At 44.2% G+C, this 27,260-nt stretch overlaps 1 protein-coding gene and 1 long non-coding RNA gene across 2 annotated transcripts in view; one reads left to right on the forward strand and one right to left on the reverse strand.

The window, feature by feature from the left end:
• The window catches only part of LOC142777292 (uncharacterized), a 147,716-nt gene that overhangs the window by 58,670 nt on the left and 61,786 nt on the right, over positions 1–27,260 (forward strand). The window lies entirely within an intron of this gene.
• LOC142776356 (uncharacterized) overlaps positions 5,146–27,260 on the reverse strand; it is a 36,437-nt gene continuing 14,322 nt past the window's right edge. Inside the window, exons 2-3 of the mRNA XM_075879874.1 lie at positions 12,253–13,235; positions 5,146–9,069 (exon numbers count right to left, since the gene is read on the reverse strand). Coding sequence (XP_075735989.1) covers positions 8,525–9,069; positions 12,253–13,235 — 1,528 coding nt within the window. The 3' untranslated portion in view covers positions 5,146–8,524. The remainder of the gene's footprint in view (positions 9,070–12,252; positions 13,236–27,260) is intronic.

Genomic DNA, 27,260 nt, shown 5'->3' on the forward strand with positions numbered 1-27,260 from the left:
AGCGCAAGCCATGGCTGCCCGCGAGAATGGAAGACGATGTTCTGGGGCAGCGCGTGCTCTGGCCAGTTGTTTATTATTGAAGCAGCCATCTTGCCAGTTTTCGGTGCGTCTCCCCGCCGGCTCAGTTCTTCCTAGTTGAAGACCTTTTGTAGCACGTGACAATATGTACAAATTGACGCACACGCATACGTTTAACAGCCAGGTGTGTTTTATATTAGCAGTTTTTACGATTGTGTAACGATGCCAACAGCAACATGGATATTAGCAACACCAGACATGGTAAGTTGATATGAAGCGCTGGAGTTTGCGCTTGTGCGCGCGAGAATGGTAGCCTTCAACATTGCTGAACAAATCAACTTCAGCGGAAGGCGCCAAACTACAATATAGGTTAACCCGGCATAATCTCTGTGTTATAGAAGTGCATATGTAATATTTATAAAATCAAATAGCCAGTATACTGCAACCACGATCGACGTTACCCGAACATTAGGGTCTATTTGAAAAGTATATACCTTGTCTCAAGAGGCTCTGTGGTAGAATACTTTATTGCCGCGCAGAATGCTAAGGTTCGATTTCTACTCGGACGCTGACATTTATTGTGTGCATTTTTCCGGTCAGCGCTGCATATGGCAGCTTGTTTTAAATGCTCAAGCGTTGAAGTTTCCCCTGTGTGTTCTCGCGATTTTGGGCAGATATAAAATGTCGGTCACCAGTGCTACATATCCGCATACCAGTGGCACATCCCTGCCCAATGGAATGTGCCATTGTTTTTTGGGAAATGTTTGACCATATACGCGATGAGATCGTGGCATCATTTTTACCTCGACGAGTGCGTCATATATGCCAAGCCATCGTATCCTCCTGTACTAATTTTGGTGTACCCCAAGTTAAGTGGGTGATTATGATAGCATTCAGACGTAAGCTGCTCGATAGATAGATAGATAGATAGATAGATAGATAGATAGATAGATAGATAGATAGATAGATAGATAGATAGATAGATAGATAGATAGATAGATAGATAGATAGATAGATAGATAGATAGATAGATAGATAGATAGATAGATAGATAGATAGATAGATAGATAGATAGATAGATAGATAGATAGATAGATAGATAGATAGATAGATAGATAGATAGATAGATAGATAGATAGATAGATAGATAGATAGATAGATAGATAGATAGATAGATAGATAGATAGATAGATAGATAGATAGATAGATAGATAGATAGATAGATAGATAGATAGATAGAAGAGAAGTTGCTCGAACGTGTACGCACAACCGGCGATCACTGTGGCGGCAGAACAATACAGGTGCAGTAAATTTTTCGAGCAGAAACGCTGAAGACGGTATTGGCGACGCGAAAGACCATGAAAACTAATAACGCCTAAAGAAATGCCCATGAAATGGAAACTAAATGCAATCGCGCCTCATCTCATCAAGAGCAGCAGCAGCAGAAATAACTACAACAAATAAAAGGGATCCCGAATGAACGAATGCACAAACTATCACGGTCATATTCATCTTGCTCTCAACACTCATCACCCCAACTCCACCCCTTTGTTTTTGCTTAAGTATTCTAATCTATGAAGCATTCATATCTGCTGAAACGGATCTGTTGCGTCAGCAAAGGGTCTTGAACATCCAGAAGTATTGCAACTATGGTACAAGAAATGCATGGCTGCATATGTCAGGTTGCAACCACAAAACGAAATTAGCGATATACCGCGACCACTGGATAACAGAAACCTTCTTTTTTGTCCAGTGGCCGTGCATGTACTCAAACTTCCCGAGTTGAAGAGACTGTTGAAGAGCACGGTTTATTAACATGCGCCGAGAAGGACAACGACCTAAGCTTTCAGAGAGCTTAATTTCGACCGTACTTGATGTTAATGTCCACAGCTGCAACACGAACTGGCTGTGTTGTAACCTACATTCCCGATTTTTTTTTTTTTTTTTGCCAAAGCCAGTCAAATTCTGAGAGTCGAGAACTCGTGAAATGTGTAGTGCCAGTAAAGTTTGCCGCATTTGCGGGCTGTGTTAGAGGCTAAGCCTTACCTTTACCCACGTCGGGAGGCTCACCAGTGCGCTGAGTCCGGAGGCAGCTTTGCAGCAGCTTTGCAGCAGTTGTGCCAGTAGTGACGTGACAATAGAGGGAGGTGACGAGCCTTGGGTTGGGAGAAGCCTACGCACTGAGATATCGCTACAAAGGCCCTAATAGGTCGACTGCGCCTACCCTTGTTCGGAAACATATAATAGGTCTATAAACTAGCATATTTTTTCTACCTTCACTGCGCACGTGAGCCAATCTCGTTTTCGCCTTCTCTTACTCCCCCTGCCCTTTCTCTTTCACAGGAAATTCGAAGCACGTGTTTTCTCAAGCTGTTAGAGAAGGTCTTTATATAGCGTGCCATTCATTAGTGCCTGAAAACTGGTCGACGTCAATCGTTCAATTAGGGCGTGAACCCGTGTCTTTATTTGTGGTCGCACAAATTCAAACCGCCGGTTTTGTGCTCGATCAGCAAGAATCATCCTTGCGTCTCGAATTGCACGTACTGTTACACGCACCACAAGCACGTATTTTGAATGCACGTTCACAATTCTCTCCTGAGAAGCAGGTATGCAGCATGCTGTGCACGATCCGAAGGTCTCGTCTATCTTTCCATTGGAGCGTAGGCATACCTGCGGTACGTGTGTCTATGAATCGCTTACGATATGCGCCGTCACGTACACCAGCTAGGTTACAGCATGAAATTGAAACTAAAAAAAAAACTACCAAACCAGCTAAAGGCTTCGTTAGGCACCGTCCTCGTTTCAAAGTATGGCTATGACGTTTATGCAGATTACTGGAAGGAGCAGCAGGAAACGTGCCTCTTTGATTAGGTTCGACCAGCTCCAGCAAGGTCCCCTGCAAAGGGAAACCATGGAGATCAAAGTGAACGTGCTAAGCTTATATTACTATGCACACACACCCTCCCAACGCGTGACTGGTTTACAACTAGATCCAGCGAGGGGTAGGCATCGTTGTAATTGTGCTCTACTCAGGTGTTCATTGCGAAATCCATCAATTTGTCTTTTCAAAACTTCGTGTTCAGAGCAAGCCGCAGTACGACGAAAGCGTACGGTAGACATATTTTAACCTAAAATCGTTAAAGAGCACTTTTCGCAGAATTTCCGGTGTCCGCGTTGGTAACTGTTTCGTTGGTTGTGACATGTCAGTGAAAGATCGTCTTGCCCGTCACCGGAAAATTGAAAAGCTCAAATAAATTAAATAATAAAAAAATTCCAGCCGAAGTGAGAACCGAACCGAAGCTGTCTGCGGGACCAGCAGGTGCGTGCCAGGAATTAAAACAAGTGAATTGCAGAACCAGGGGGTATTTTATAACTTATACGACCGCCCATTACAAAGCGCTCAGGCACATTTTGTCAGCATCAGCAGCAGAACCGTCTACAAAGTTGACAGCTGCGTAAGTTCGCGTGTATTCTTACGGACGTCTTCCTTTTACTGATATGAAAAAAGAAATAATTATGACGTTGTGAGCACATAACAACTGCATTTACAGTAGGCATTCCATAGGATACTTTGAAATGGTCAATTTTACGCGTTCGTTTCTTTACGACTCGCCCCACCGCGGTGGTCTAGTGGTTAAGGTACTCGACTGCTGACCCGCAGGTCACGGGATGGAATCCCGACCGCCATGGCTGCATTTCCGATGGAGGCGGGAATGTTGTAGGCCCGTGTGCTCAGATTTGGTTGCACGTTAAAGAATTCCAGGTGTTCGAAATTTCCGGAGCCCTCCCCTACGGCGTCTCTCATAATCATATGGTGGTTTTGGGACGTTAAACCCTACATATCAATCAATCGTTTCTTTACGACTCGATTTGGCATGCAAGAAGGAAAACCGATACAGGCTAGCAAATGAGATCGCCATGCCCACTACGACCAATTACGATATTGCATGCTACTCTTGAAGGGAATGCTCAAGCGTCCTATAAGTTTGTACCTGTCGAAAATTTCGTCTGTCACTTGAATTTGTCTATTAAATAGGTCTCGATAATACAAAAGTTCTCATTTTCGCTTGTGGGCTTACATGATGCGTTCTCAAATAGGTGTGTGGGTAACTAAATGCCGAAGGCTGGTTACCCTTATGCGTGAACGTTCCAAGCTACATTATACTTGCGTTTTTATTGTGACCCTACTACAGCAAGCATATACAGGGCTGTCACCTCTTAGTACAAACACTGCGCAGCCTAGTCCTGCTACGCGGGGCGCTAGTGTGCGCGCCGCGGCCACGCATGGTAGCTACGCTTTGGCTCCTTCGGATTTGGTTGATTGATATGTGGGGTTTAACGTCTCAAAACCACCATATTATTATGAGAGACGCCGTAGTGGAGGGCTCCGCAAATTTCGACCACCTGGGGTTCATTAACGTGCGCCCAAATCTGAGCACACGGGCCTACAACATTTCCGCCTCCATCGGAAGTTTGGCTCTTTCGGGATTAACCAACTGCTAACGCCGGAGTCGTACGTTTCAGCTTCTCTTGTTAACCATCTCTACGGTGGGAACAAGTGGCGATTTCTTAATACTTTTGTGTTGTTATATGCATTCGATGGACCAGATTCTTCGACAATTTAGGTGTATTTGCAAATAAAGTTTGACAGACCATTTGCCAAGTTAGTATATCCCTCACGTTCAATGCATCCGCAATGATCGAAAAAAGTTCCAAGTGAACCTTCATTTGATGTAACTCATCTGTTAGTGGCCAAATCATAAATTGAATGTGTTCGATGTGTTCTAGGGCTAATAGAGTGAAAGCTAAGATTAAAAAATATTTCTAGCACCAATGTTGTGGAGAGTTACGTTGGCACAAGTGATTGATTAACTACATATATCACCGTGCAAAGAAACAAGAACGAGTTATTACAGATTTTCCTGCTTGCCTGTTGCCTTGTATGCAGTAAATTACTTTCAGTAAACAGCATGAGGTAGATAGCTACTGGCTTGAACAGATATATCTTGTTTTTCAAGTCGATAATAAATACCAAACACGCACGCGAAAAAGGACTATAGGGTCCTAGGTATTATAAAAAGAGCATTCATTTGAACCACGACAGAAAAAAAAAATTGAGCCTTCAAGTATCTTGGTGTGCTGCGCGGGCATAACAGCTTCATTTATTGTCAACGCAGTATCTTACAGAACGTAACCGTCGTTTCAGCATCACTAAAATAGTCTTTTCTTTTACATACTTTTAATTCTTACAGGCTTACTCATGTGTCAATCCGCACTGGTATGATGTTTACATACACAACAATGCACACAATGATTCGAGCAGTCATGACCACACACAAAAAAATAAAAACAAAAACACGCAGCTATCGAAGAGAAGAAATTTCAGTGGCACGATAAGAACACACTTGCATCATACAAGCAACACATATTTCTTAAAAGATTCGGCTGAGAGACAACAGCGCAAGCGCACCCACATGCCTTCTCGTGGCAAGTTCGTCGCATTCACTTGTAAAGACTTTATTTTCAGCCCTTCATAACAGTCTCCTCCCGAACAGTATCGTCACTTTGCAATCGCAAGTGGCGTTGAATTCAACTGCATCACAAGCGTCAGCGTCGCTAAGTACGTCAACAAGGCTCTTGTAAACGACAAACTGACGTAAGGTGCACGGTAACATCACTCCCACTTGCTTCAAAACTATCTTTTTCACATCACGCAAGGTTTCAACATCAGCGATGGCACAGTGTCTTTTGGTAAAGAATGAACGTGACGGGATGAATCAAATAGAACTCTAGAAAAAAAAAATAATGTGACGTGTGAGAAAAGATACGGCTTAATGTTGACCAAGATTAAGCAATGCGGAGCTGTTACTTGTGCGGAATATGCTTGCATTTACGTAGGGTTCTTCCCAAACTAGCATGTCAGTTGAAAACCCTGAACTATTCGACAACCACTTATGAAATGACGAAGTCTGTTAAGAACGGCAACATAAGTTACTTCAGCGAAAGGGGACGTGCAGTGAAGGCGAGTAATGAAAGCCACAACACACCTGGCGCGTCTAAGCGACAATAATCTCATTCATTCAGAATCAACAAGAAACAGTTTAACTCCGACTCTCGCTTTCCGGTGCAAGGACGAATACATAACGTGCAGAGGCAAGGCAGCGAGTTTATGCACAGTCGCGAAGTATTACCTGAAGAAGCACTCTGCACAATGACGCAGCTATGGACTGCGTACCGCTGGCGTTGATCACCTTTGCGGTCATAAATATGCGCGTCACATGTTAGAGCTCGTAGACTGGGATATGAAATGCAAACAAGCTAGATGGGCTGCAACGCAAAAACTGCGGTGCTTGGTACGTATATCTACAAGAAGCAGCAAACTCACAATTTGTTCATGGAAAGTGGTGTTCTGCATATTGAAGCTGAAATCAGCCAAAGTAACACAACGCAGGCCTCAAATAGTCCTCAAAACGTAGCCATTTTCAATATGAATGGTCTTGTTCAAGTTTACGGTTCCTGGCCTGCATGTGTCGCAGAGACTCAAGCGTCGCATTCAATCATTGTGATAGCTACCGTGTGGTGGCATGTGACTGAAGCATTCACGACAATGTTAAAGCAGTGCGCTTGCGAACGCATTATTCAGAGCCTTGATATGAACAAGGTGAGGCCACTGGGAAATAACGTTCCACGAAACGCGTTAGGGACGTATACAGCAGCCGCATTTCATCAATTTGCGTAATAGTGAGGCATTGGAGGTGATTCATCTCGTAGTGATCATATCGTCATCACCTAAAATTTGAGTACAGAGGGACTCTTGAATTTGATAGCAGCAGGAAACAACGTCTTCGGGGTCGACATGAAAAGTGCGCTAACAGAATGATTGACACAGTGATCTTACAACAACCTTTGTCAGTTACCTAGGAGGAGGAAGGAAGAAAAAGAACTTTATTTTACTTAGAGGGAGCACACCATTTCGTGGAGAAGTATAGCATGGTACACTACAAAAATACGCGTTATTCACCGCAAAACAATTTTAAAGTAGTTTAGATGAATGAAAAAGTGGAATATTCAAAAACAGACGCCAAATAGCTGATGAGAGCTGCTCCTTCAAACGTGAGTTTCGATTGCCCTGTAGCAAACAGGCTGTCAAATGCATGTGAAAAAAGTGCATGGGAATTCCTATTTTGAGAAGACTATTACCATTTGTTACTGAGAGTCAGTAATGTAGGCGCGACTGCAGGGGATTTTTTATGCACGGAAACCGCCTGCCAATCGATCAGTTCTGCTTCACATATAATCTGTTTTGTTAGGGATGATTTGAGCAGCGAAACAGAGCGTCTGCAAACAAGCTAGAAATGAATTTTCATATTACTCATCACGTGACAATGACTGCATTTATCATTCGCGTTGAGTGCAATAAGCGCTGCTCCTCAATGTTCGCGTGTAACATATGTGCTAAACTTCTATAACCTTCACCATTCAGCGGCACTTGCGGCGATTCCCGATCAGTCATGATGGCGATTGGCCTCTTTCGGTACTTCTCAACTTTATACTATGCTTAATCAATAAGTGTAAGTTTGTGCTTTGCAGAAACAGTAAATATGTACTTCGAAAAGAGCCTTCGTCGGTTCAAAATAAACAACCCACAAAATAAATTTTAGTGCTTGTTGGAGTAGCGATATCTTTTGGATATCTTCTTTCAGCCTGGTTCACAAAAGAAAGCTACTATTCCCTACAGTGTGGCAAAAGCCGAGTCACCAATTTGGTACGACACTGCCTCAACCTACGCATGCAAATAATGAATTAAAACTCACGTGCTTAATGCACTCAATCTGACCAATACAGCTAACCAGACATACCGCTGATCAGTGCGAACAAAATGCGAACTCAATGGCATGTGCTGAGACAAGTGTATATTAGAGGTTCTGTTTGAGAAAATTGGGAATATGAAGAAGAAGAAATTGAGATGCATGAAGAATTTTTCTTGTTGAATTAGAAGTTCATTCTAGACTTCTAAGCGTTTAGAAGAATGTCAAGGACGAAACAGAAAAATACGAAGTTTGAGGCATGGTCGATGAACAACTCTTTTCAAGCGCCATAGGGGGGGACACTCAACGTGACACATAAACGCTCGTGCAGAAAAGTCAACAACAAACTCTACTTGTTTGTGGTACAGACAGTGAAACGGAACTGGAGCAACTGGAGCAACAGTTCTTGGGGCCAAAAGCAAGCGAGTTAAAAACAGTTCCCGCCAGGCACCCTAGAAACTGGCAACACGATCGGGAGCTTTACACACGTGACCAAAGATTGCCCAGTCTTTGGTCGATGCTCTGAAACACCAACAACGTCATCACAGCGTGTTCGTGGGCAATTGCAGGGTCTATTCTGTAGATTTGTTCACAAAAAAAATTGTGTTACAATAACTATCAAATACTCGCAAAAACAAAAAAAGCGAATAAAGTGATAACACTCGATCACACACGTCACTTACGAATCACCCTGGGCGTCACCTCGATCCCTTGACTAGCGCTAGTGCGACGCAGACCAAAAGCCACGACACAGTTCTGTCTGAGCGGACCCAGGATGCCGCAGAGTGTCTGTCGCGATTGCGTCGAAGTACGGCTTCGCTGGGAGCAGCCTTCTGTTGACTGAGGGCAACCTCGACATCGTTCTCGACATCTTTGCCGTCTCCCGTCCTCTGTCCACCTTGGTGGACGTCCTCGACTGGAGACTGTGGCGGTCGCTCGACAATTTTGTTGCTTCCGTTGTCGTCGCCAGAGCCCTGCTTGCCACCTTTGCCGGCGAAAGCCGACAGTGGCCCCTTCTTGTCGCGCAGCGAAGGCAGCTCGGGTGGCTCGTAGTTTTCGGGACATCCCAGATCCTTGAGGCTGAGTCTGGCCACCTTGGTACCGCTGCTCAGGTTGCCCGGCGCCGGCGTGTGTTCGAAGCTGCATTTGACATGCCGCAGCTCGCGCCGAAACTTCTCGTTGCGCGTGGCTTTTTCCAGGTGCAGGATCCACGCCAGGCGGCAGTCGCATCCGAACTTGTTGCCTGCGGCAAGATGAAAGCAAAACATTGAGTAACATTGAAGCAGGTCGCTTCCGAGGCTGACACAAATAACGTGTGTAATCTCGTACCTGAAATAAAGTTTTGTCAGTGTCACGAAGGTCCATTGAGGTCGCGGACAAAGGTTTACGAGAAAAGGTGCTACTATTGTTGCTACAACCGATAGTTATTCATATTGCGTGGAAACATTGCATGCGAGTAAGATAGCGTACCTAACTAAACCGATCATGATACTTCAAAACTGAGTAATTGTTTTGCTTGAAAATGCCCTGAAACACCGTCTCGAAATAAAGGAAATAAACGCAGGCTGTGTTTTCCCCTATACCAGTGCCGGCCTCTGTTCAAAAAAAAAGTTTACAGACACCAAGTGTAAACGCAGAGGATAATAACTAAATTCTTTCACATCAGCCGAGAAGGTCTGAGGGGCATAAGCCACTCCTACAGCAGTTTGTATTAAAAAGAGACAGAGTAACTACTACGACACCTGCCAGTAGAATATGTGACGCTATAGGTCTGTCATCGGTCATCATGGCGGAAATTGCCGCCGGACTGCCTTTTCTAAATGTTGGCTCTGAATAACGGAATTTCAATTGTTAAAAGTGCGTCGTCTTTTGTCAATCGCCTTTGTTTTGTGACCATCCTGCCGCGCATTTTCAACCGGTGAACTCGAAAGAACTCGCCCAACACTGATTCGCACAAAAGTGAGAAGTGCCATGTGTGGTAGATCACCCTGCAGTAAAAGTTTTTACAAAATAAGATAAACTTCGACATTGGTTCTCGGGAATTCGGGCAGCATGAACCACCAAAAACAACGGCTCAAATGACAAGGGACGGTAAAAAAAAAAAACAGGACAAGATTGGACTCGCAACTAAGTGTATTACCATGCATACGAAGGGAATATGTATACAGTCACGAAGAGAACTCTACAGACACACAAAAAAAATATTGCTTTAATAACGCAAAACGACACCACAAGCAAGAAGACAGGAAACGGTCTGTCCTGTCCTCTTTCTTGTCAGAAGAACTCTTTCTTGTGTCGTTTCGCTCTTAGGAAAGCGCTATGCATTCGCACCAACTAGCCTCCTCTCCCCCCCCCCTTTTTATTCACGCATGGTGTTGAGAAAAAAAAATAAGAGCAGAATGCAGAACACACAGATATTTCACTTGCATTTTCTTCTCTTATTTTGCAGTTTTTTTGCCACCGTACATATTTTTACTTTGTATGTGTTTAAACTTGCTTGCGAGTCATCTGCAGCTTCTGTCATCTTCTTTGTCCTACAACACGAATTCGTACCAACTTGCAGAGGTTTACACTTTAACGCATTGTTGCAGCAATCGAACGTGTCGCTAGCCGACTATTTAAGTCATCTAATAGTTGCGTATTTCATCCCACTGTGTTGATCTGACTTGATTTGATTGTGATGCTGGGAATAGACAAGCCGTGCAACCAGTATACACATGAGCTTTTTGCCAAAGAGAAGCTTTGTAAATTCGGTTTCATGTCAGTAAAGATTTTTTTTAAATGCACGCGTAAACATGATTCATGTGCTGAAAGGCAGCAGCAGCACTAAACGACCACTTGCGAAACCCGGTCCTTTGTGTCTGTTGTGAACTTCATTTCTCCTTTCTTATCTCTTTCCCTCTCTTACTCCCTATTCTCTTGGCCACGCGTATATACGGTATATATAGCAAACAGGACGCATAATATAGTTGACCTCCGACGTTCCCGTATTTCTTCTTACTCTCTATCTACCACCAAAATTACGAATTTGTGTGCAGTGACCCGACTAATCCCACGAATGTATATACGGAGATCTGATAGCTATTAAACATGTGTGTGACAGAACTTTTGCTATAACTATACTTGCGAACATCGACTCATACCGTTGTTTACGAACATTTTCTTTGTTGTAACTCACTAGTTTACACATGCTTTGCGTAGCTGTTGGTGACGGCGCAAAAATATACACAAGTTGCTAGCAGGCAGCTCTTTTATGCACACTATTTGATTGGTGTGGAAAGTGTTAGCACAAAGTACGAGTTACCATAAAAACAAGCTTCACAGAGCCGAAAACTCAAACGGAAGTGTTTTTTTTTAAATGTAGTAATACTGTAGCCCATTTGCAATTCGAGAGCCATACTATAGGCTGCGCTGCACTTCAGATATTACGCCAACCTAAGAGGCACAGTCACTTCTAGATTGCAGGACATTAATATTGCACAGACTTATCACGTGTTACCATCGTGGCTGCGAGTGGCAACGGAACGAAGCAATTATCCTAACTGAAAAGACCAGCGTGTCGCAATGCCAAGGAGGACGAAGTTCTTAGGAAGATTGCGGCAGGAATGCCTTTAATTACTTCGTTTATACGCATAAAAGGGGGCACTTTTTCTGTAATAGTTTTTCTTCCCAGACAATGTGATTGAAAAATGCGTTCACATATTGACGTGCCCTTACTTCGTGGAAGGAGAAATCAGTCACTAAATGACGCGCGCTTTTGTACAACCCTACCTAATGAAGTATAATTCGTTGCGGTAAACTTTTGTCCGTATATACGCATAAATACAGCTCTGCCCCATTGTTTCCCGTAAATAATACACCAACATAAGAAAAACTGAGCAGGGCTAATACTGGCCGCTGTGTTACAATAGCCTGCCGTAGTTGACATCCAACAATAGAGCAGCCCTTGCCAACATTAGCAATTTATTGGCCATGTAACGAACATTAGTCGACAAAGAATATACGCATATCTAGCCGGCATTATTCCTCGTTAGCCAACTTTTACAAGTTTTAAGTAGTTTCAATCTACAATATTACTATCTTACCAGTTTTCGTATGATGCTAGTAATGGGGAATGCCAGGACACCACCACTTTCAAAATACGAACGTTTGAGGAATGAAATAGAGAGGGAGGAGGGGGGCGAACATGACGCCAATATTTGTCCTCGCATATAAAACAGATTTCTAGGATTATCGCAAAGCAGGGCGCAACACAAAACCATGAAACAAACAAGCCACAGCGCTCTCCTGTAGGTTTTATTGTCTCACATTTTGAGCTGTGCTGCGCTATTGTTCGGGAACCAACCAGCCGACACATCAGGCTTGAGAAGTATAGTTAGCCAAGTCACATTGACACATTTGGCAGTAATTGAACGCTCTTACTCACCGGTGAGGCTCATGTCGAAGGACTCGGAGTCGATCTTCCGCAAGTCCTGGACCGTCCTCCAGGTAAGCGTGAGCAGCTGGTTCTGCGACAGGTCCACAGTGATAAGGTTGGGTGCACCCATGAACATCTGAGCGGGCAGAATGCGGAGCCGGTTGTGCGACAAGTACAGGATGCTCAGTTGGGGCAGGCCGTGGAACGCCAGTGGATCCACCTCGGTGACACCGTTGTACTTCAAGTCTAGCTCGACCAACTGCGGCATCCCGCTGAACACGCGCGCCTCGAGCCTCTGAACCTTGTTGCGGAACAGGTCGAGCCGGATGGCGCTCGACAGTCCCTTGAACGTTCGGTCCGTCAGGTTCTCGATCGCGTTGTCACTCAGGTCCACCTCCTTGACGCCGGTCAGTTCCTCGAAGGCCAAGTCTTCTATTGCCTTGATCTCGTTCCTCTCCAGGAACAGTTGTGCCAACGCTGGAAGGCCGCGCAGGGCTCCGGCGGGTATCCTGCTCAGCTTGTTGTCGCCAAGCTCGAGCCGCTTCAAACGAGGCATCTGAGCAATAGACTCGTTCTCCAGTTCGGTTATGGCGTTCGAATCAAGAGACAGCCATGCGAGTTTTGAGAGGTTGTAGAAGGAACGCGTTTTCAGCACGCCCAGTTCCGATTGGGTGAACTTGAGGCGTTCCAGGTGTGTCAACTGCCTAAGGGCTTCCGAGGGCACGAAGGTCAGCTTGTTAGCTAAGTTGAAGGCGTTGAACGACAGGGAGACGAGAGAGAGGTCTTTCTGGAATGACTTGAATACGGGGTGGTCCGCTGTCAGGGGTCTCGTGACGTAGCATGAGACCTCCGTGGCGTCGTCGGGGATGTCCTCGGAGTCGCAGCGACAGTACAACGGTTGGTCCATGAGACGACACAGGTTCGGGACCAGGTCTAGCGATTCCGCACTGGCTACGAAGGGTAAGCTGCATGTTGATGCGATGAGGTAAATACTGAAAAACAAAAAAAACGAAAAGCAGGTAAGAAACTATCGGAAAAAAAATCGGGAAATAGACAACAAAAACATAGCGAAAAAATGTGCGCAGCTCACACCAGTGGCGCAAGGCTAGAACCTTTTGCTACCAATGCTAAAATGCTATAGATGCACTCTGCATACACTTCGAAGGTCTTTCGTCGTTCTGACGGGGTCATGTCACGTAGATACCTGCTACGGGGTGTTGCGATTTTAATCCCGATTTTAATCACGTGTCACGAGATGCCATGACAGTTTATTAACGTGACAATTTGTAACTTGACGAAACGTAATTCTAGTGACGTGCCTAGCTGGTACGGAATCTTACGTGAGCCCCACCGCGATGATCTAGTGACTAAGGGGCTCGGCTGCTGACCCGAAGGTCGCGGGATTGAATCCCGGCTGTGGCGGCTGCATTTGCGATCGAGGCGGAAATGTTGTAGGCACGTGTGCTCAGATTTGGGCGCACGTTAAACAACTCCAGGTGGTCTAAATTTCCGGAGCCCTCCACTACGGCGTCTCTAATAATCATATCCTGATTTTGGGACGTTACACCCTATATATCCATCAATCTTACGTCATTTAGTCACGTGACTAGTTACCTGATTTTTGTCTTGGCACTTGTAACGTGATTTCGGTCATGTATTTTTGCCGTGTGACTCTTTACGATGTTTAGTACCATGGCTAGCTATCACGCGGTTACTGGTAAGAACTAGAGTTACTACGTATGCTACCTTTAGGTAGCAGAGTTTCGCCAAGGTACGCCATCTTGGGTTCAAATGTCTTGCGAGAAAGCCACTCACCACCCACGTAGGAGCAACGCTCGCGCTTCGGAGTGCTACATAGTCTCTCAATATTGAGGGATTATGGTACTAGCGTTTCTTTATTCATTTTTTTTTCGCTTTACTTAAATTTTCTTTTAAGGTATGAGTGAAACTCGGTTGCTACGGTCACCCCTAGAAGCCTTGATTTGATGCTTACGTTCTTGGTATGTATTAATAAAACTAAGAGCGTAGCTCGTTCAACCAGTGAGATACATATTTATGGTTGGTTACACTATCTTCGCCTTTTACGCTGCTTTCCTCATTTACAAATATGAAATTATTTTTGCACTTTTGAAGGCAATTGAAACAGTTAGGGATAAAACTTTTTTCGTCATATTGGACTCATTCGTTAACTGTGCGAGGGAGCTAGGTGTTTTTGTATCGCCTTCAACTGAATGGAGCTGGACAGCGATCGAGAGTGTGCCCGTGAGACGCCCATATTACGCACGGCTCTCTATTGCGCTCGTATTGCAATCGAGGCTCACGACAGCTGTGACACAACAGCCGATGTCAACCACGCTTGATCTGCCCGGAATCATCGTAGTGTTGGCTTCTCCGCAGTGTATTTGAACCACTGATGACCACGTGGCGGCGCTCGGCGGATAGGAGCACTGAACTCCTGCAGGCGGAGCGAGCGGCGCCCGGAAAACAGTGGCGCAACTCCGCTACCTAAAGGTAGCATATACAGTAACTCTAGTAGGAACATGTCACTTGACCAGCTGTTACGTGATTTTAGCAACGTCATTTCTTTCGTTATTTTACGTGATTTTTATTCAAAATGACTGGTTACGCGATGTTACATTCATTTTATCAACGCGGCTCGTTGTTATTTTAAAATCATGTTTACCGAGAAGTCAGTTACATACGGAGAAACAATGCTGTGGACATCAAGAGCTAAAGCTCAATTTTGAGCAACATCATCGAAACAAGCTTAGTAAGTAGAACAATGACATTGTTTATTTATAAGTGCGTGCTTTTTTTTCGGCAGTCAGTTACTATTATTTGCAATTAGTGAGTTCATTAAATTTTGCTGCCAATGATTATACAACTTCGATATGTAAGTGTTAAAACAAGCGAGACCTTGATTTGGGTGAGCTGTTTCATCAATTTTCAAAATGGTAGTGCAAATAAAGCAGTACAATAAGGAGAAACAAAAAAACGCCAGGCTAAGTGCCGTGATTTTGTTGTGTGTTCAAACAGCTCTTTGAAGATTTTAGAACAACAACAACAACAACAACAACAACATGAACGGATTGGTTTGAAAGTTCGAGAACCGTAATATAATTATATATGAGGCGGTTATAATGAGACGGATCCCGAAATTTCAACCCCCGAGGTTCTCTAACGTGCGCCTAAATCTTAGTGAACGAGGCTCAAACATTTTCGGCTCTATCGAAAATGAGCCCGCTACGGTCGGGATTCGACCCCGCGGCATGCAGGTCATCACTGGAGCGCCAAAACCTCTACATTCTTTTTGCAGACATCTTACGAAACTGAACTCAATTGTTATCACTAGCTTGTGTAGACTTCCACAGAAGGTCAGAAATGAGGCTTTATTGTACTGGTGCCAATTTTTCAGTATTAACGGTAATTTCTTTGTGCTCATTTTTGTCGAACACGAGTTTTATTGACTTGCATGGTCTGCCATTGACTTGGGAAAATAAACCGCGATTCTCACGGCAGATAAAAAATAAGAAATAAAAATGGCTCACCCGTTCTCACTCGATATATGCGTCCACAAAACCGAAAATAAAAACCCGGAAGTCAGAAAATGTCTGCGATACAACTCGCCAGGCCTTATCTTCCTCCGCCTCTCTCGCTTCCTACTGAACGACTCATCACTCCTGATCGCCTCAATCTTTCGAGGGGTCGGGTCTCGATTTACCCAAAGGGCTTCAATCAAGCTGAGTGGGCAAATCTCCCCAAAAGCGAGGCAACCTTTCCACTAACTCAATAAATGGGCGGTCGCTTGGCGAGACCCATGCAGTTCCGGCTCGCTGAAATTAATCTGGACTCCATCAGAAGGGTAAAGATGCGGCTTTCGCGCCTTCCTCATCGTCACTGAACTCTGCCCTCTCGCAACCGGAAGTGCTTCCGCTTACACAGCTGCCATACGCATGCCATGTTTTCTTTTCTTTAACTTCCTAAAAGTTCGTCTTTACGCGGTTTAACTATCTTCGACGATGCGGGCCACACTTTCCACTGGTCTAGCACTTAAGTTCACTTCCCCCAATAATGTTGTCGACGCAAGATTAGCGCTTTCCGCTGCATCTCAAATTCCCTGAAGCTACGAAGCTGCAGATTCATCAAGTGGCATAGATAGTAGATACATTTTTTTCACTGCTATTAACTGAGGAAATGAGGCTTTTTTGAACGGAATCAATGAGATAGCGAATACTAAATGGAGAGGGGGGAGATAATCGAAGTACCCAGATGCTTTACATAAAAGGTAGTTAGGACAGCAGTGTTATAAAGTTAGTAGTCAGCAATTGCGTGAACTGCATTATCCACAACAAAAAACGTCCCCGATAGAATGCTGTGCTGTAGTGTTATGCATAGAAGGGAGTCAAAGGCAACCTTCTTACAACCTTGAGGTTGTAGACTTGAAATACCCTTTTCTCACTTAAAACGTGAATTACTCTTTTGAAACTTTTTGCGTGTCAGGCAGGCAGACCACACAACGCAATTGTGTATAAGGCATATGTTTACTTGAGCCGCTACATTGCGAAAGTGAAGCCAATATATGAATCAACACGCTATTTTTTTTTTTCTAATTTAGCCACAATACTGTGGCAATGTTTTTGCTCTATTCGCTTCCGGAGTATTTTTATCATTCTATAAGGACCTATAAAGGCCTTATTTTGATCGCATTAATCGCGAAAAATCTGAGGTCTTTCTAAAAATAACGCTCATTTGCATGTAGCATTTTGTGATCTTCCGTCAAGATAATGGTGCCTCAAGGTTCGAAAAACCGTTGTTTCGTAATGATTGCTGAAAACAGTAATATCAAGATTCCCCCCCCCCCCCCTGCTTCGGACATGATACTCTTTATGAAAGAGAAACACTATTGCGTGCAGTAGGAATAATCTAGAACCCAAGTAATTATAGAGTTTTTTTGTGCTCTGGGGCTCAATTCTCGGAAATCAACGGCAGTTATTACTGCATAGCTTCTTCCCAATATAACGTATCGACAAATTTCCAATGGACGAACGAAACACTCAACATACTGCCACTGAACGAGAGGAAAAAGCCAATGCTCTCTAATCTGAAAGTGGATCTCCCATACTTTATTCGATTAGTTTCACTCAGCGTTGTGAACAATGCCGGCAACGTCAATAAACGAAGAGCAACTGCACGTGAAGCAGGGCATTAATGCGCACGATATTAATTGTCACCTGCTTCGTTTCCTGCAAATTACTTTGTCACCACCCTTTTCACAGAGCACTACCACTTTCAGTGTTCAAGTTATGCAGTGAATCAACGAAGTTAGCGTCAGTATACTTTAGGCATCTGTGCGCCAGGATGCATCGATTTAAAGGCTCCTTACGCCTCCCAGCACCGGCCGCACTTGCACAACACTGCCGATATGCGAGTTGAGCGTGGCCGCTCAGTGACACGCGTACTTGGCGGGTCACGTGCCCCCAAGACCTCCTCGAAGAACGGCCCCAACATACCACGTTGGGGCAATGGACCGCGCCCACGAGCAGCACCGCTTATCGGGGTCTCCTCAATAAATTTCCGCCCGCGCGAGCGACCCGCCACCGTACTCTGAACCACACACAAGCTGCCCTCACTCGCCCTTGTCGGACAAGACCGAGTGTCAGTGAGGGCAGGGGGCGAACGCTGCGCAACGAAGCGCTTTCGCTTTCTAAGATGGCGCCCTTTTCGGGAACCGTAAGTATAGCCCGTATTGGTAGTCAGTCGCCTTTCAAGCACGCACTGGATAGAGCGGACGGAAAGCGTTTGCGGAGACCCACGCGCAGGCCGCGATAATAGAAGCTCCACGCACCTTAGGCGACGACCACTTATTGCTGCTTCCCACTCAGGTGGCTTGTGTTCCGACGCTCAGCGCACGAACAGACAGACAAGCCCAAGAGCGGCGTCAAGCGTTCTTGCTACATCTACAAAGTAATACACGCACGCGCCTCTTGTGCTCGGCCGATATGGCGTTCAGTTGCTGGGGATTCGCATGATCGGGTCCCGGCATCGGCGGATAGATATTAGGCGGTGGGATTGATTGATACGTGGGTTTTAACGACCCGAAACCACCACATGATTATGAGAGACGCCGTAGCGGAGGGCTCCGGAAATTTCTACCACCTCGGGTTTTTTAACGTGCACCCAAATCTGAGCACACGGGTCTACAGCATTTCCGCCTCCTTCGGAAATGCAGCCGCTGCAGCCGGGATTCGATCCCGCTACCTGCGGGTCAGCAGCCGAGTACCTAAGCCACTAGATCGCCGCAGCGGGGCGGCGGTAAAATTGAAGGCACTTTCACGGCATTCGAAGTTTCTGTGTGCGATGAAGAAGGACTGGTGAACAGAATTACTTGAGTGCCTTTCCACCACTGCATTTGAGAATGCTCTCACAATGCGAAAAAACTGAAGCAAGCAGACGGGGGAGTAACAGCCGCCATAGTAGTGCAAATAAATGAAAGAGCGGGTAGAACACTGTACTCGCGATGCAGAAATTGTGAATACAGCTCTCACAAGAGGCAACTCAATTTAATTCGTAAACTTTCATTTTCCGGTAGAGTATATATTTCCAGTTGAAAATATTTCCACTGAAGACAATACTATAATTACTTCTATGTTCTTATATACTGTCTTTTTTATCGTTTTGCTTCGTATAGCTGTGACGCATAATGTTATATAAATCGATTACTCCGTAAACTATGCTTTGGTACTTATCGGCTTTTATATCAGCTCTATATTTAACATACGTTCCTGCTTGTTTTCTATTTTTAAAACGCCGCATAAGTACCATTTGCCATGGGCAAAAAATGCATCCTGCATCATTCTTGGCCTCAGTTTTTCATTCGCAGACGTTTATTAAGTGTAATTACACCACCGCTGTATATTACCTCAATACGTGAGACTCGAAATTGGCGTTGTTAGGCTAAATGCGTGCTGCTACGCTTGTCAACTTGGTTCTCAACCTCATAGATTATGGGTTTTACGTCTCAGAACAATATCACAGTATGTGTGCTTACCTAGTTGCACTAGCGCACCAGGTAAAAAAATTCTAGCAGTTGCACGAGAAGCTGACGGTTCTTTTTTGGGCTTTTCGTGAATTTAGGCATTGTTTCAGACAAACCCCAGGTTTCTTTATCTGTAATAAACATTTCAAGGGCATTCCAAGTAAATTTTTGGAGTGTATCGGGTAGTATGACGCTGCTTGTGATAAGATCTCGGCGGAACTAGCGCGCATACGACAGGCAGCAAGATGCATGGTTGCAATAAGCGGGCACATTATATCAGGTAGGGGAATAACTGTGCGTATTTATTGCGTTTTGTCGCTACATCTGCATTGGACGGAGTTCCCGTTTTAAAACTGCATAATTATTTCGTTTATTCACTGATATCACATAATAGTCACAGAATCTACCTCAGCCACGCCAGTGAACGAGAAACGAAGACGCACACGGTCGAAACTGCTTCAACGCGACAACGAGCAAGTTCGCCATCCTCAATGGCTCCTTGCAAGCGTCGTCGGTTCGCGTTGCCAGCTCAACTGTCGTCAGAGTGAAACAACACCCAGGAACCCGATTGGTTGTGTCGCAAAACTAACTTTCTCCGTGCACCTGCGAATAGAACAAGCAAAAACGGATAAGCCGGCAGAAAGAACCAAATACGAAGACAGCGACGATGGTGCGCTTGCGTGTTCCACCGAGTTAGCGAATGCCTCTCGCAGTCTGTGGACTCGAGCTTCCTTCTTTCTTACTGCCTCCTTTGCCGTCGGCTGAATCAGTGCCGCCCGAGTGCCTCTACACATTCATCCGACTGCCTGCTCTGCCTTTCGCGGACAGATACTCTACCCGGACCTCGGTCGGTTGCTTGATGTCTGTCGGCCGCTTTCTCTTCAGCCGCGCCAGTGACTCGGCTTCACGTCTCGCATCTTAGCGATTTCTCTCGTCGACTGCAGCGTCTCATCCTCCTCCTCCTCTCCACGTCCATCTGGCTACGGAAAGCGGTAAATCGTGGCTTTAGAATAACGCAAAAAAAAGCGAAGACAGAAAGAAAGAAACATTGCTTCTTTCAGCACACCGCACGCACGACTTCGCAGGCAGTTATTTGGAGGCCGTTGCACTCCCGCTGGCCGTAGGTGCCCAGACGGTGCTTGTGCAACGGAACAGACAAAAAAAAAGATACTTAGAAAACCGCTCGGGGCGTTTCAGGCACGTGGCTACTTTGTATTTTACATTTCTTTCGCTTCTTAGGTTTTTACCTGGTATACGACCAGCGTAAAGGTGGTCGGAAAACACGCACGTTAACGGAACGAAGGCAACGCGTGCTGCAGATTGCATTCCTTATGCACGCCGGGGAAACGTTTCAAGGCAGTACGTTCTTATCGCCACCGTAAATCATAAAACTACTACGACTGTGCAGCAACACAATTCGAAATTCGAAACTGTAGGAATGCTGATTGCAAGCGTTCAGACTGCTGCACGTTTACTCAAAATGTGAAATTATATATATATATATATATATATATATATAAGGGATTATAGGAAGTATCACGCAGGCTCTGATAGTATAGAAAAAGGAGTAATTCACACACAACACACAATTCACACACAACGAACGTGGACTAAACTGTGCTGAAACGTTCGTTGTGTGTGAATTACTCCTTTTTCTATATATATATATATATATATATATATATATATATATATATATATTAGGTGAGCATTATTTCGTCGTACTTGTTTGTGCTCTTGTTTGTTACGAAGACAATCTTTCGTTATACAGAGTATTCGATGTAGCCAAGCGGTCACAGCCGGAATTTGTGGCCCGTGAGCCACTGATACATGGCCACGGTGGGCAGAACTATCAGCTTCTTATCGAGCTCGATACGTGTTTACGCGCCCACTTACAGCTTTTCGTACACATATGAACTTTTCTGTGAAGGAAAGGCAAGCTTGCCACGGGGCAACGACTTGGTATGAAGAACAAACACAGCACAGGCGCCATATGTTGTGCAATTGGTTTATGTGCACTAGAAAATCTTTATACCGACTTCGTTTATTTGTAGTCGATGCTCCATCGTGTTGCACAGCAAACATGATCGAACACGCAGTGGGTGCCTTCAAGGCGGTAGTTCACTATATATGTAAAGTGGAACTGGTTCGCTTCAAGCCCTACCAGACACAGGTATGCGATTTGCATTACAGCGTTATGTAAAACAAGAAAGAGGTCGTTTGGTACTCACTTGCAAACAAAAGCACTAGTAACATCATCAATAGTTGCGATAGAACAAATCGGTGCAAACTGAGCATCATGGTAGACGTGGCAAACATGAAGCCGCAAAAATTCGCTCGTGGGAAATAGCGATGCACAGAATAAATTTGGCAGCAGTTATTGCGCTGCTTTCGCACCGTATGTATTTTAGTGTCCTGAAAAGGACTCCGCTTTTATGGTGCTTCTGACCTTGCTGTATGCGTGACTCTGCATACTGCTGAAGTTTGCGTTTGTAGCGCAGATGTCGGCAAGCGTGTGACACTGCACAAGAAGCAGAAATGCATGCACTTGTTTTCTTTTGTTGTTACGAACCAACAGCTTGTGGCTACTGGTTCATGGAAATACATGTGCGCTTGTTTTTTTTTTCGTTTTCCGTAGATTGCAGCGTCAGTTGTCTCGCATATAGTTTTAGCTCTAGCTGTCATAATTATTCAGCGTAGCTTCGCCTTTCTTATGTGCACCTTTTTCTCCATTTTTGCTTAACAACGGGAAAATTAGGCTGGTGCAACTTTTTAGTCATGACAACCAATGTGTTCTTTTTTTTCCCCACTGCACTTGATGTATGCCTCTGTACATATCCTATATTATTCCCACTAATATTACTGTAACATTAAAATTGCGTGAAGAGTCCTAGTTTTATTTTGCCGTCACGTTTCACGTTTCTCCTGAAATGCGAATATTTACTGGAATGTTTATTCATACATGTGGCGTCGATAATAACAATAACCATATACCTGGGGTATTATATCCCAAGACTACAATATCATCATGACCCACACTATTGTGGATGACTCCGGAAACTTTGACCATCTGGTGTTGTTTACCGTGCAATGAAATCGCCCATTACACAGGCCTCTAAGTAAGCCTATTTGAATACACCTGTCCGTCCATAGGCGATGATAATTTGTTCATTCCGAGTTCTTTCTACTTGGGTAGTAGCCATCTATAATGTACAGAAGTGTCCCCATTGTTTTAATAAAACAATAAATAAATAAATAAATTATGTCCCCACAATCATAACAGCTAATTTCATGCAGCTGTATGTGTGTTTAGATTGAGTGTTTAGTGATTTCGAGTACTTTGTACTCAACTATGAGAGAGCAGCGAGCCACCAATTAGAATAGACCATTTATGATTACGTCTAAGATGTAGGACAGCGCTCAAACTAAGCATTACCGTCCTTAAGGTCAATACGGCACTTGCTTCTTCTGTTCTTTGAATAATCCTGATTTCTTCTTTGCTTCAGTGCTTTTTTCTGCTCTCTCTCTCGAAGTGATGATATATTAGGAGTCACCGGTGAAACGCAGCTTTTATGTTCTCGTGCTTGCCTTCTTTTTCTTCGTGTCATCCGCAGACGTCACCTTTTTTTTTTACCTTCCCCATTGATCAGTTCCACTGCAGGAAGAAGTAATCTCTATTGCGGTAAAAGAGGAGCAGGCAGTCTGGCAATGCCTTGAAATTTGCCACCCCTTGCAGTGAGAGCAAGTAGTGCGGAAGTTGGCGAGGCAGAGGCCCTGATGGGCCGCAATTGACTTCCGCAATGAAGTGACAAACGACGACCGTCCTACTGACCGCAGGGTTAAGCATGGCGCAGAGCCATTGCGCTACTCAGATGGCAGGATGATGTCCAATGCATGATTGTGGCTGTGTTTTCCGTGCGTTATTTTTTTTCTCGAATACATCTAGTTTATAACTTTATACGCTTTAAAAGTAGCTGATCACAATATTAGAAAAGCGTGGCTTACCATAGGCCACGCTGGAAAGTGTCTACTTTTCGCGTCAGTAGATCAGTGTTCAGGATGCTCGCCTTCTGATCCAAAGGTCACGGGTTCGATCCCCATCACCGTGGTCACATTTCCGTGGAGGCGAAATGATAGAAGCCGGTGTAGTGTGCAATGTCAATGCGCACTAAAGGAGACGAGATGGACGAAACTTCCTGAGCCCTGCACTGCGGCGTTTCTTGTAAACATATCGTCATTTCGGTACGTAAAACACCACATCCTAAATTATTGTGTCGACTAATTCAAAATGTCAAACCAAGTAGCACAACTAAGAATTTTGACCGAAGCAAATTTTAAGTAATATTTACAAAATCTGGCCCCGAAATATGTAGGTCTAGTGTTTGGGCTCTACGTCGACAAAACAAAAAATAAAGAAAGTGCTCAATGATAAACGTTTGCAAGCTCAAAGATGAAAGTATTTTTTTCCTGGGTAAATTCAATAAAGATTGAAGGTGAAATTACGCGCGTATTCATGACAATAAACATTCTAAGCAGACAGAACACGCACGAAATAATGAAGCTTGGACTTACTAACAAGCTCAACAGCGCATAAGAGCGTTTTCAATTTATTACCTCAATCAACGTTGGTTCAAGTAACGTTGAACTCAATGGTATTGCTCTGGAGAATAACGATTGATCCGGCGAGCTTCACAGTATGTGAAAGCCATTTCTCATTTACTAATGGGTTACACGCCTGAAAATCACGTCCTGCATTGACTTCACCTCCACCCCCACCCATAGTCGGGAGCTTCAACTTGGAATGGCGACAGACCTTATCCCAGCCACGTTGAAAGGAAGCTGTGACAGTGACTGAACACCCGGAATAGCATGACGACTATCATTCCGCTAATTTAACCGGTTCCGAACCCTAAACTGCATTTTTGTAATGCTGGAAAGAAACGAATGGTATGGAAAAACTTTATTTAGGTCCGTCAGGGTGCGAAATAGCACGTAGCGGGCCGCTACCACGTCGGTACAGGTAGGCCGAACCTCTCCGCCACGTCGCAGGTCCGTTGGGCTGCCCATAGCTGCGTCCTTAAATTCGGTACCGCGCGGAGCGCAGCAGCCCACTTTGACGATGTAATGTTTTCAACCCGTAACGCAGGACATCGTCAGAGCATATGATATAAGCTATCAAAGTCTGAGCAAAGTACACGTGTGTTGGAGGTCTGAATTTCCGGATGAATTTTGTGCAAGAGCTTGGGACTGGGATAGGCTCCGACCTGCGAAACTGATCCCCATAAAAAATTATGTGCAGCGGTCAGTATTACAAATGTGTCGTGGACGGACATCATGGTTCAGAGTATAAGGATAAGGAAAAAAATGAAGGGGGAAAGGAAACAATGCAGAGTACGTGATTGGTCGATTGTCCTGCTTTTGCCTAATAATTTGAGTAGTCCCCAAAATCTGGTCATCGAAAAACGAACACACCTTTTCTTCCAATACTTCAGTTATAAAAACCGGTCTGCCGATCTGCATCAGAAGGCATCTCAGGTGCACCTCTTACTGCAGCCAAATGAGTGAAACAATACAATTTCTTGCTGCAGGTTAGCTATCAAGGTAATGAAACACCGTGCTGCAGTAAAACTTGCAGATGAAAATGAAAGCTGCATGCAAAGAGCCACATACCATTACACTGCTGCCACTGCAGCTCTTACAGATAACCAGCATTTGCTATTAGAATGGAAACAGCTGGTTTTGTTGCAGCAGCTGCAGTCGCGACGTTTCTTTATCACAGATTTTAATTATTCCAACGTGACGACCTTCAACTGATTGCTGCAAAAAGGTGGAACGCTCATACCAGTTACTGTAATGGTGGCATGTATTTGTACTGTATAGTCCTCGTTATGGCAAAACGTAGATTGTACTGAGCTATGGCGTACTGCAGCGAGAAAGAAAATGCAAATTCGGCAAGCGAATCAAATGAGAATTTTGTTGCCTGAAGTGAACATATATTATTATCTTTGGTTTTGAAAGATTGGCGTTAGAAAATAGACGCTGCTGTTTCTGGTTTTCAGACAACACGATGTGTAATGAACCCAAGACGAATCCCGCGGAACTTCTGTAATTCAAGCAATATGTGAATTTTTATTTTGAATTTATTATTGAATAAATATAAGGAGAGGTTGGTGCCAATGCGTGGCGCAGGCTACTTTTCTTGCACAACGAGTCGACAGGATTACTAGCTTTTCTTATTCTGTACAGAACTGCCTTCGTGTAGGTCATGCCAAGTTGAAGCTACTAATGACTGTTTCTTACGATTGATAGATATGTGGAGTTTAACGTCCCAAAGACACCATATCATTAAGAGAGACGCCGTAGTGAAGGATTCCGAAAATTTCGACCACCTGGAATTCTTTAACGTGCACACAAATCTCAGCACTTTCTCCTCCATCGTCAACGACTGTTTCTGCAGGTCGGCTAACCTTTAACGGAATATCTAATTCTACTCCGAGATCAATGCTACGTGCACAACTGAGAGTTCTTCGCATCGTTTTCACGCATTTGTCTTCCTCCGGTCAAATACGTTTCTTCCTCTTTAATCGGTTCACAGAGGTGAAACTCTCTCAAGCTGCTAGTGTAAAGTGTAATCCTTACTGTCCGCTGAGGAGGATGAAATTCTACGCTTTAGTGATCCGACATAATGAGAACTTTGATCGGTAACCAGAAAATGACAAACTGAAATTTCAAAACAGCTCAAAAATTAACATGAACATTTGCACCTGAATCCATAGTTCAAAATATACGGCGAAATATAAATGCAAAATCAAGACGGGAGCCGACAGATTGAAACGCGTAATGGGATAATCAGGGTGAACTCTGGAGGTGCCTCAGGCAGACAGCCTGTCTGAAACACTTACACTGTTCACCCTGTTTATCCTAAGGCGAAAGGTTACACCAACTAGAAAAGCAGACATTATAAAAAAGAAGACCAACCCGCACATGTACCCTCAAAACGCAAATAATAATATTAATGATGAAAAAAAAACATTGCTATGACCTAGACACCTCGGCCCAGACCTGCCGTTGTGTCGATTTTTGAACTTAAGCTAAAATTTGCTAAAGAAGCCGTTTCGTTTTGATATTACAGCATACTTTGTAGTTAAATGAAACAGACCCTGCGTTATGATGAGTTTTTAATATTGAACAGTAAATAATAGCCATTTGAATATAAAGAATACCATAGAAATAAACAAACCATTCCTCCCCTCGCTTGGCCTTCGTGTCACATGCCACCTTCAGACAAATGAATAAATTGCTATAAATTAAGCACGGCTGCGCAGTTGACGTATAAGAGATGAAGTACATGCCAGATACGATGTTAGCTGCAACATTCTAGCTAACAAGATATTGTAAATAAAGGGAGATATACGTGGAATCAATTCTTTCTGAGCGTCGCAGATTGAATTTCAGTAGCTCAATATACATACCGCCAGCGCAGCTTCAGACAGTGAAATCGCGTTGACACCAACAGCCCAGTGATTTTATTGTGGATACCTGCTCTTGTTGTGTTCGAACGAGTACACGCGCTGCCCATTAGAATTCGAAAACTGCGCGTAGTATCAGCAAGATGATTGACGCCTTGGGCAAGCGTGCTAGCCCTGTACGCACTTTCTAATGCACACAACTTTGTTATCATTGCATACTAACCTGCTTGTAGAAAACGGGCTCAAGCACGCACCATCTGACACGACAGAAAAGCTTCGAAACATTATATTTTATCTGCGAATGGCTAGGAAAAATTTTCTGCTTAGTCTGACAGAACTGTGGCCTAAAAGTAGACACGGACCAAGCCTGACGGTGTTCAGTTTGACGCAAAGTGGCCACCAACAGAAATCCTGCCTCGGTCGTTCTAATCTAACTGTTAATTGGTCCTTCACACCTACTTATTTTTCAGTTATTTTACATTAGTTACACATTTTAAATTGTTTTTACATTT

Source organism: Rhipicephalus microplus, chromosome X (genome assembly GCF_043290135.1).
Source record: "Rhipicephalus microplus isolate Deutch F79 chromosome X, USDA_Rmic, whole genome shotgun sequence".
In the NCBI taxonomy this organism is placed as follows: Eukaryota; Metazoa; Arthropoda; class Arachnida; order Ixodida; family Ixodidae; genus Rhipicephalus; species Rhipicephalus microplus.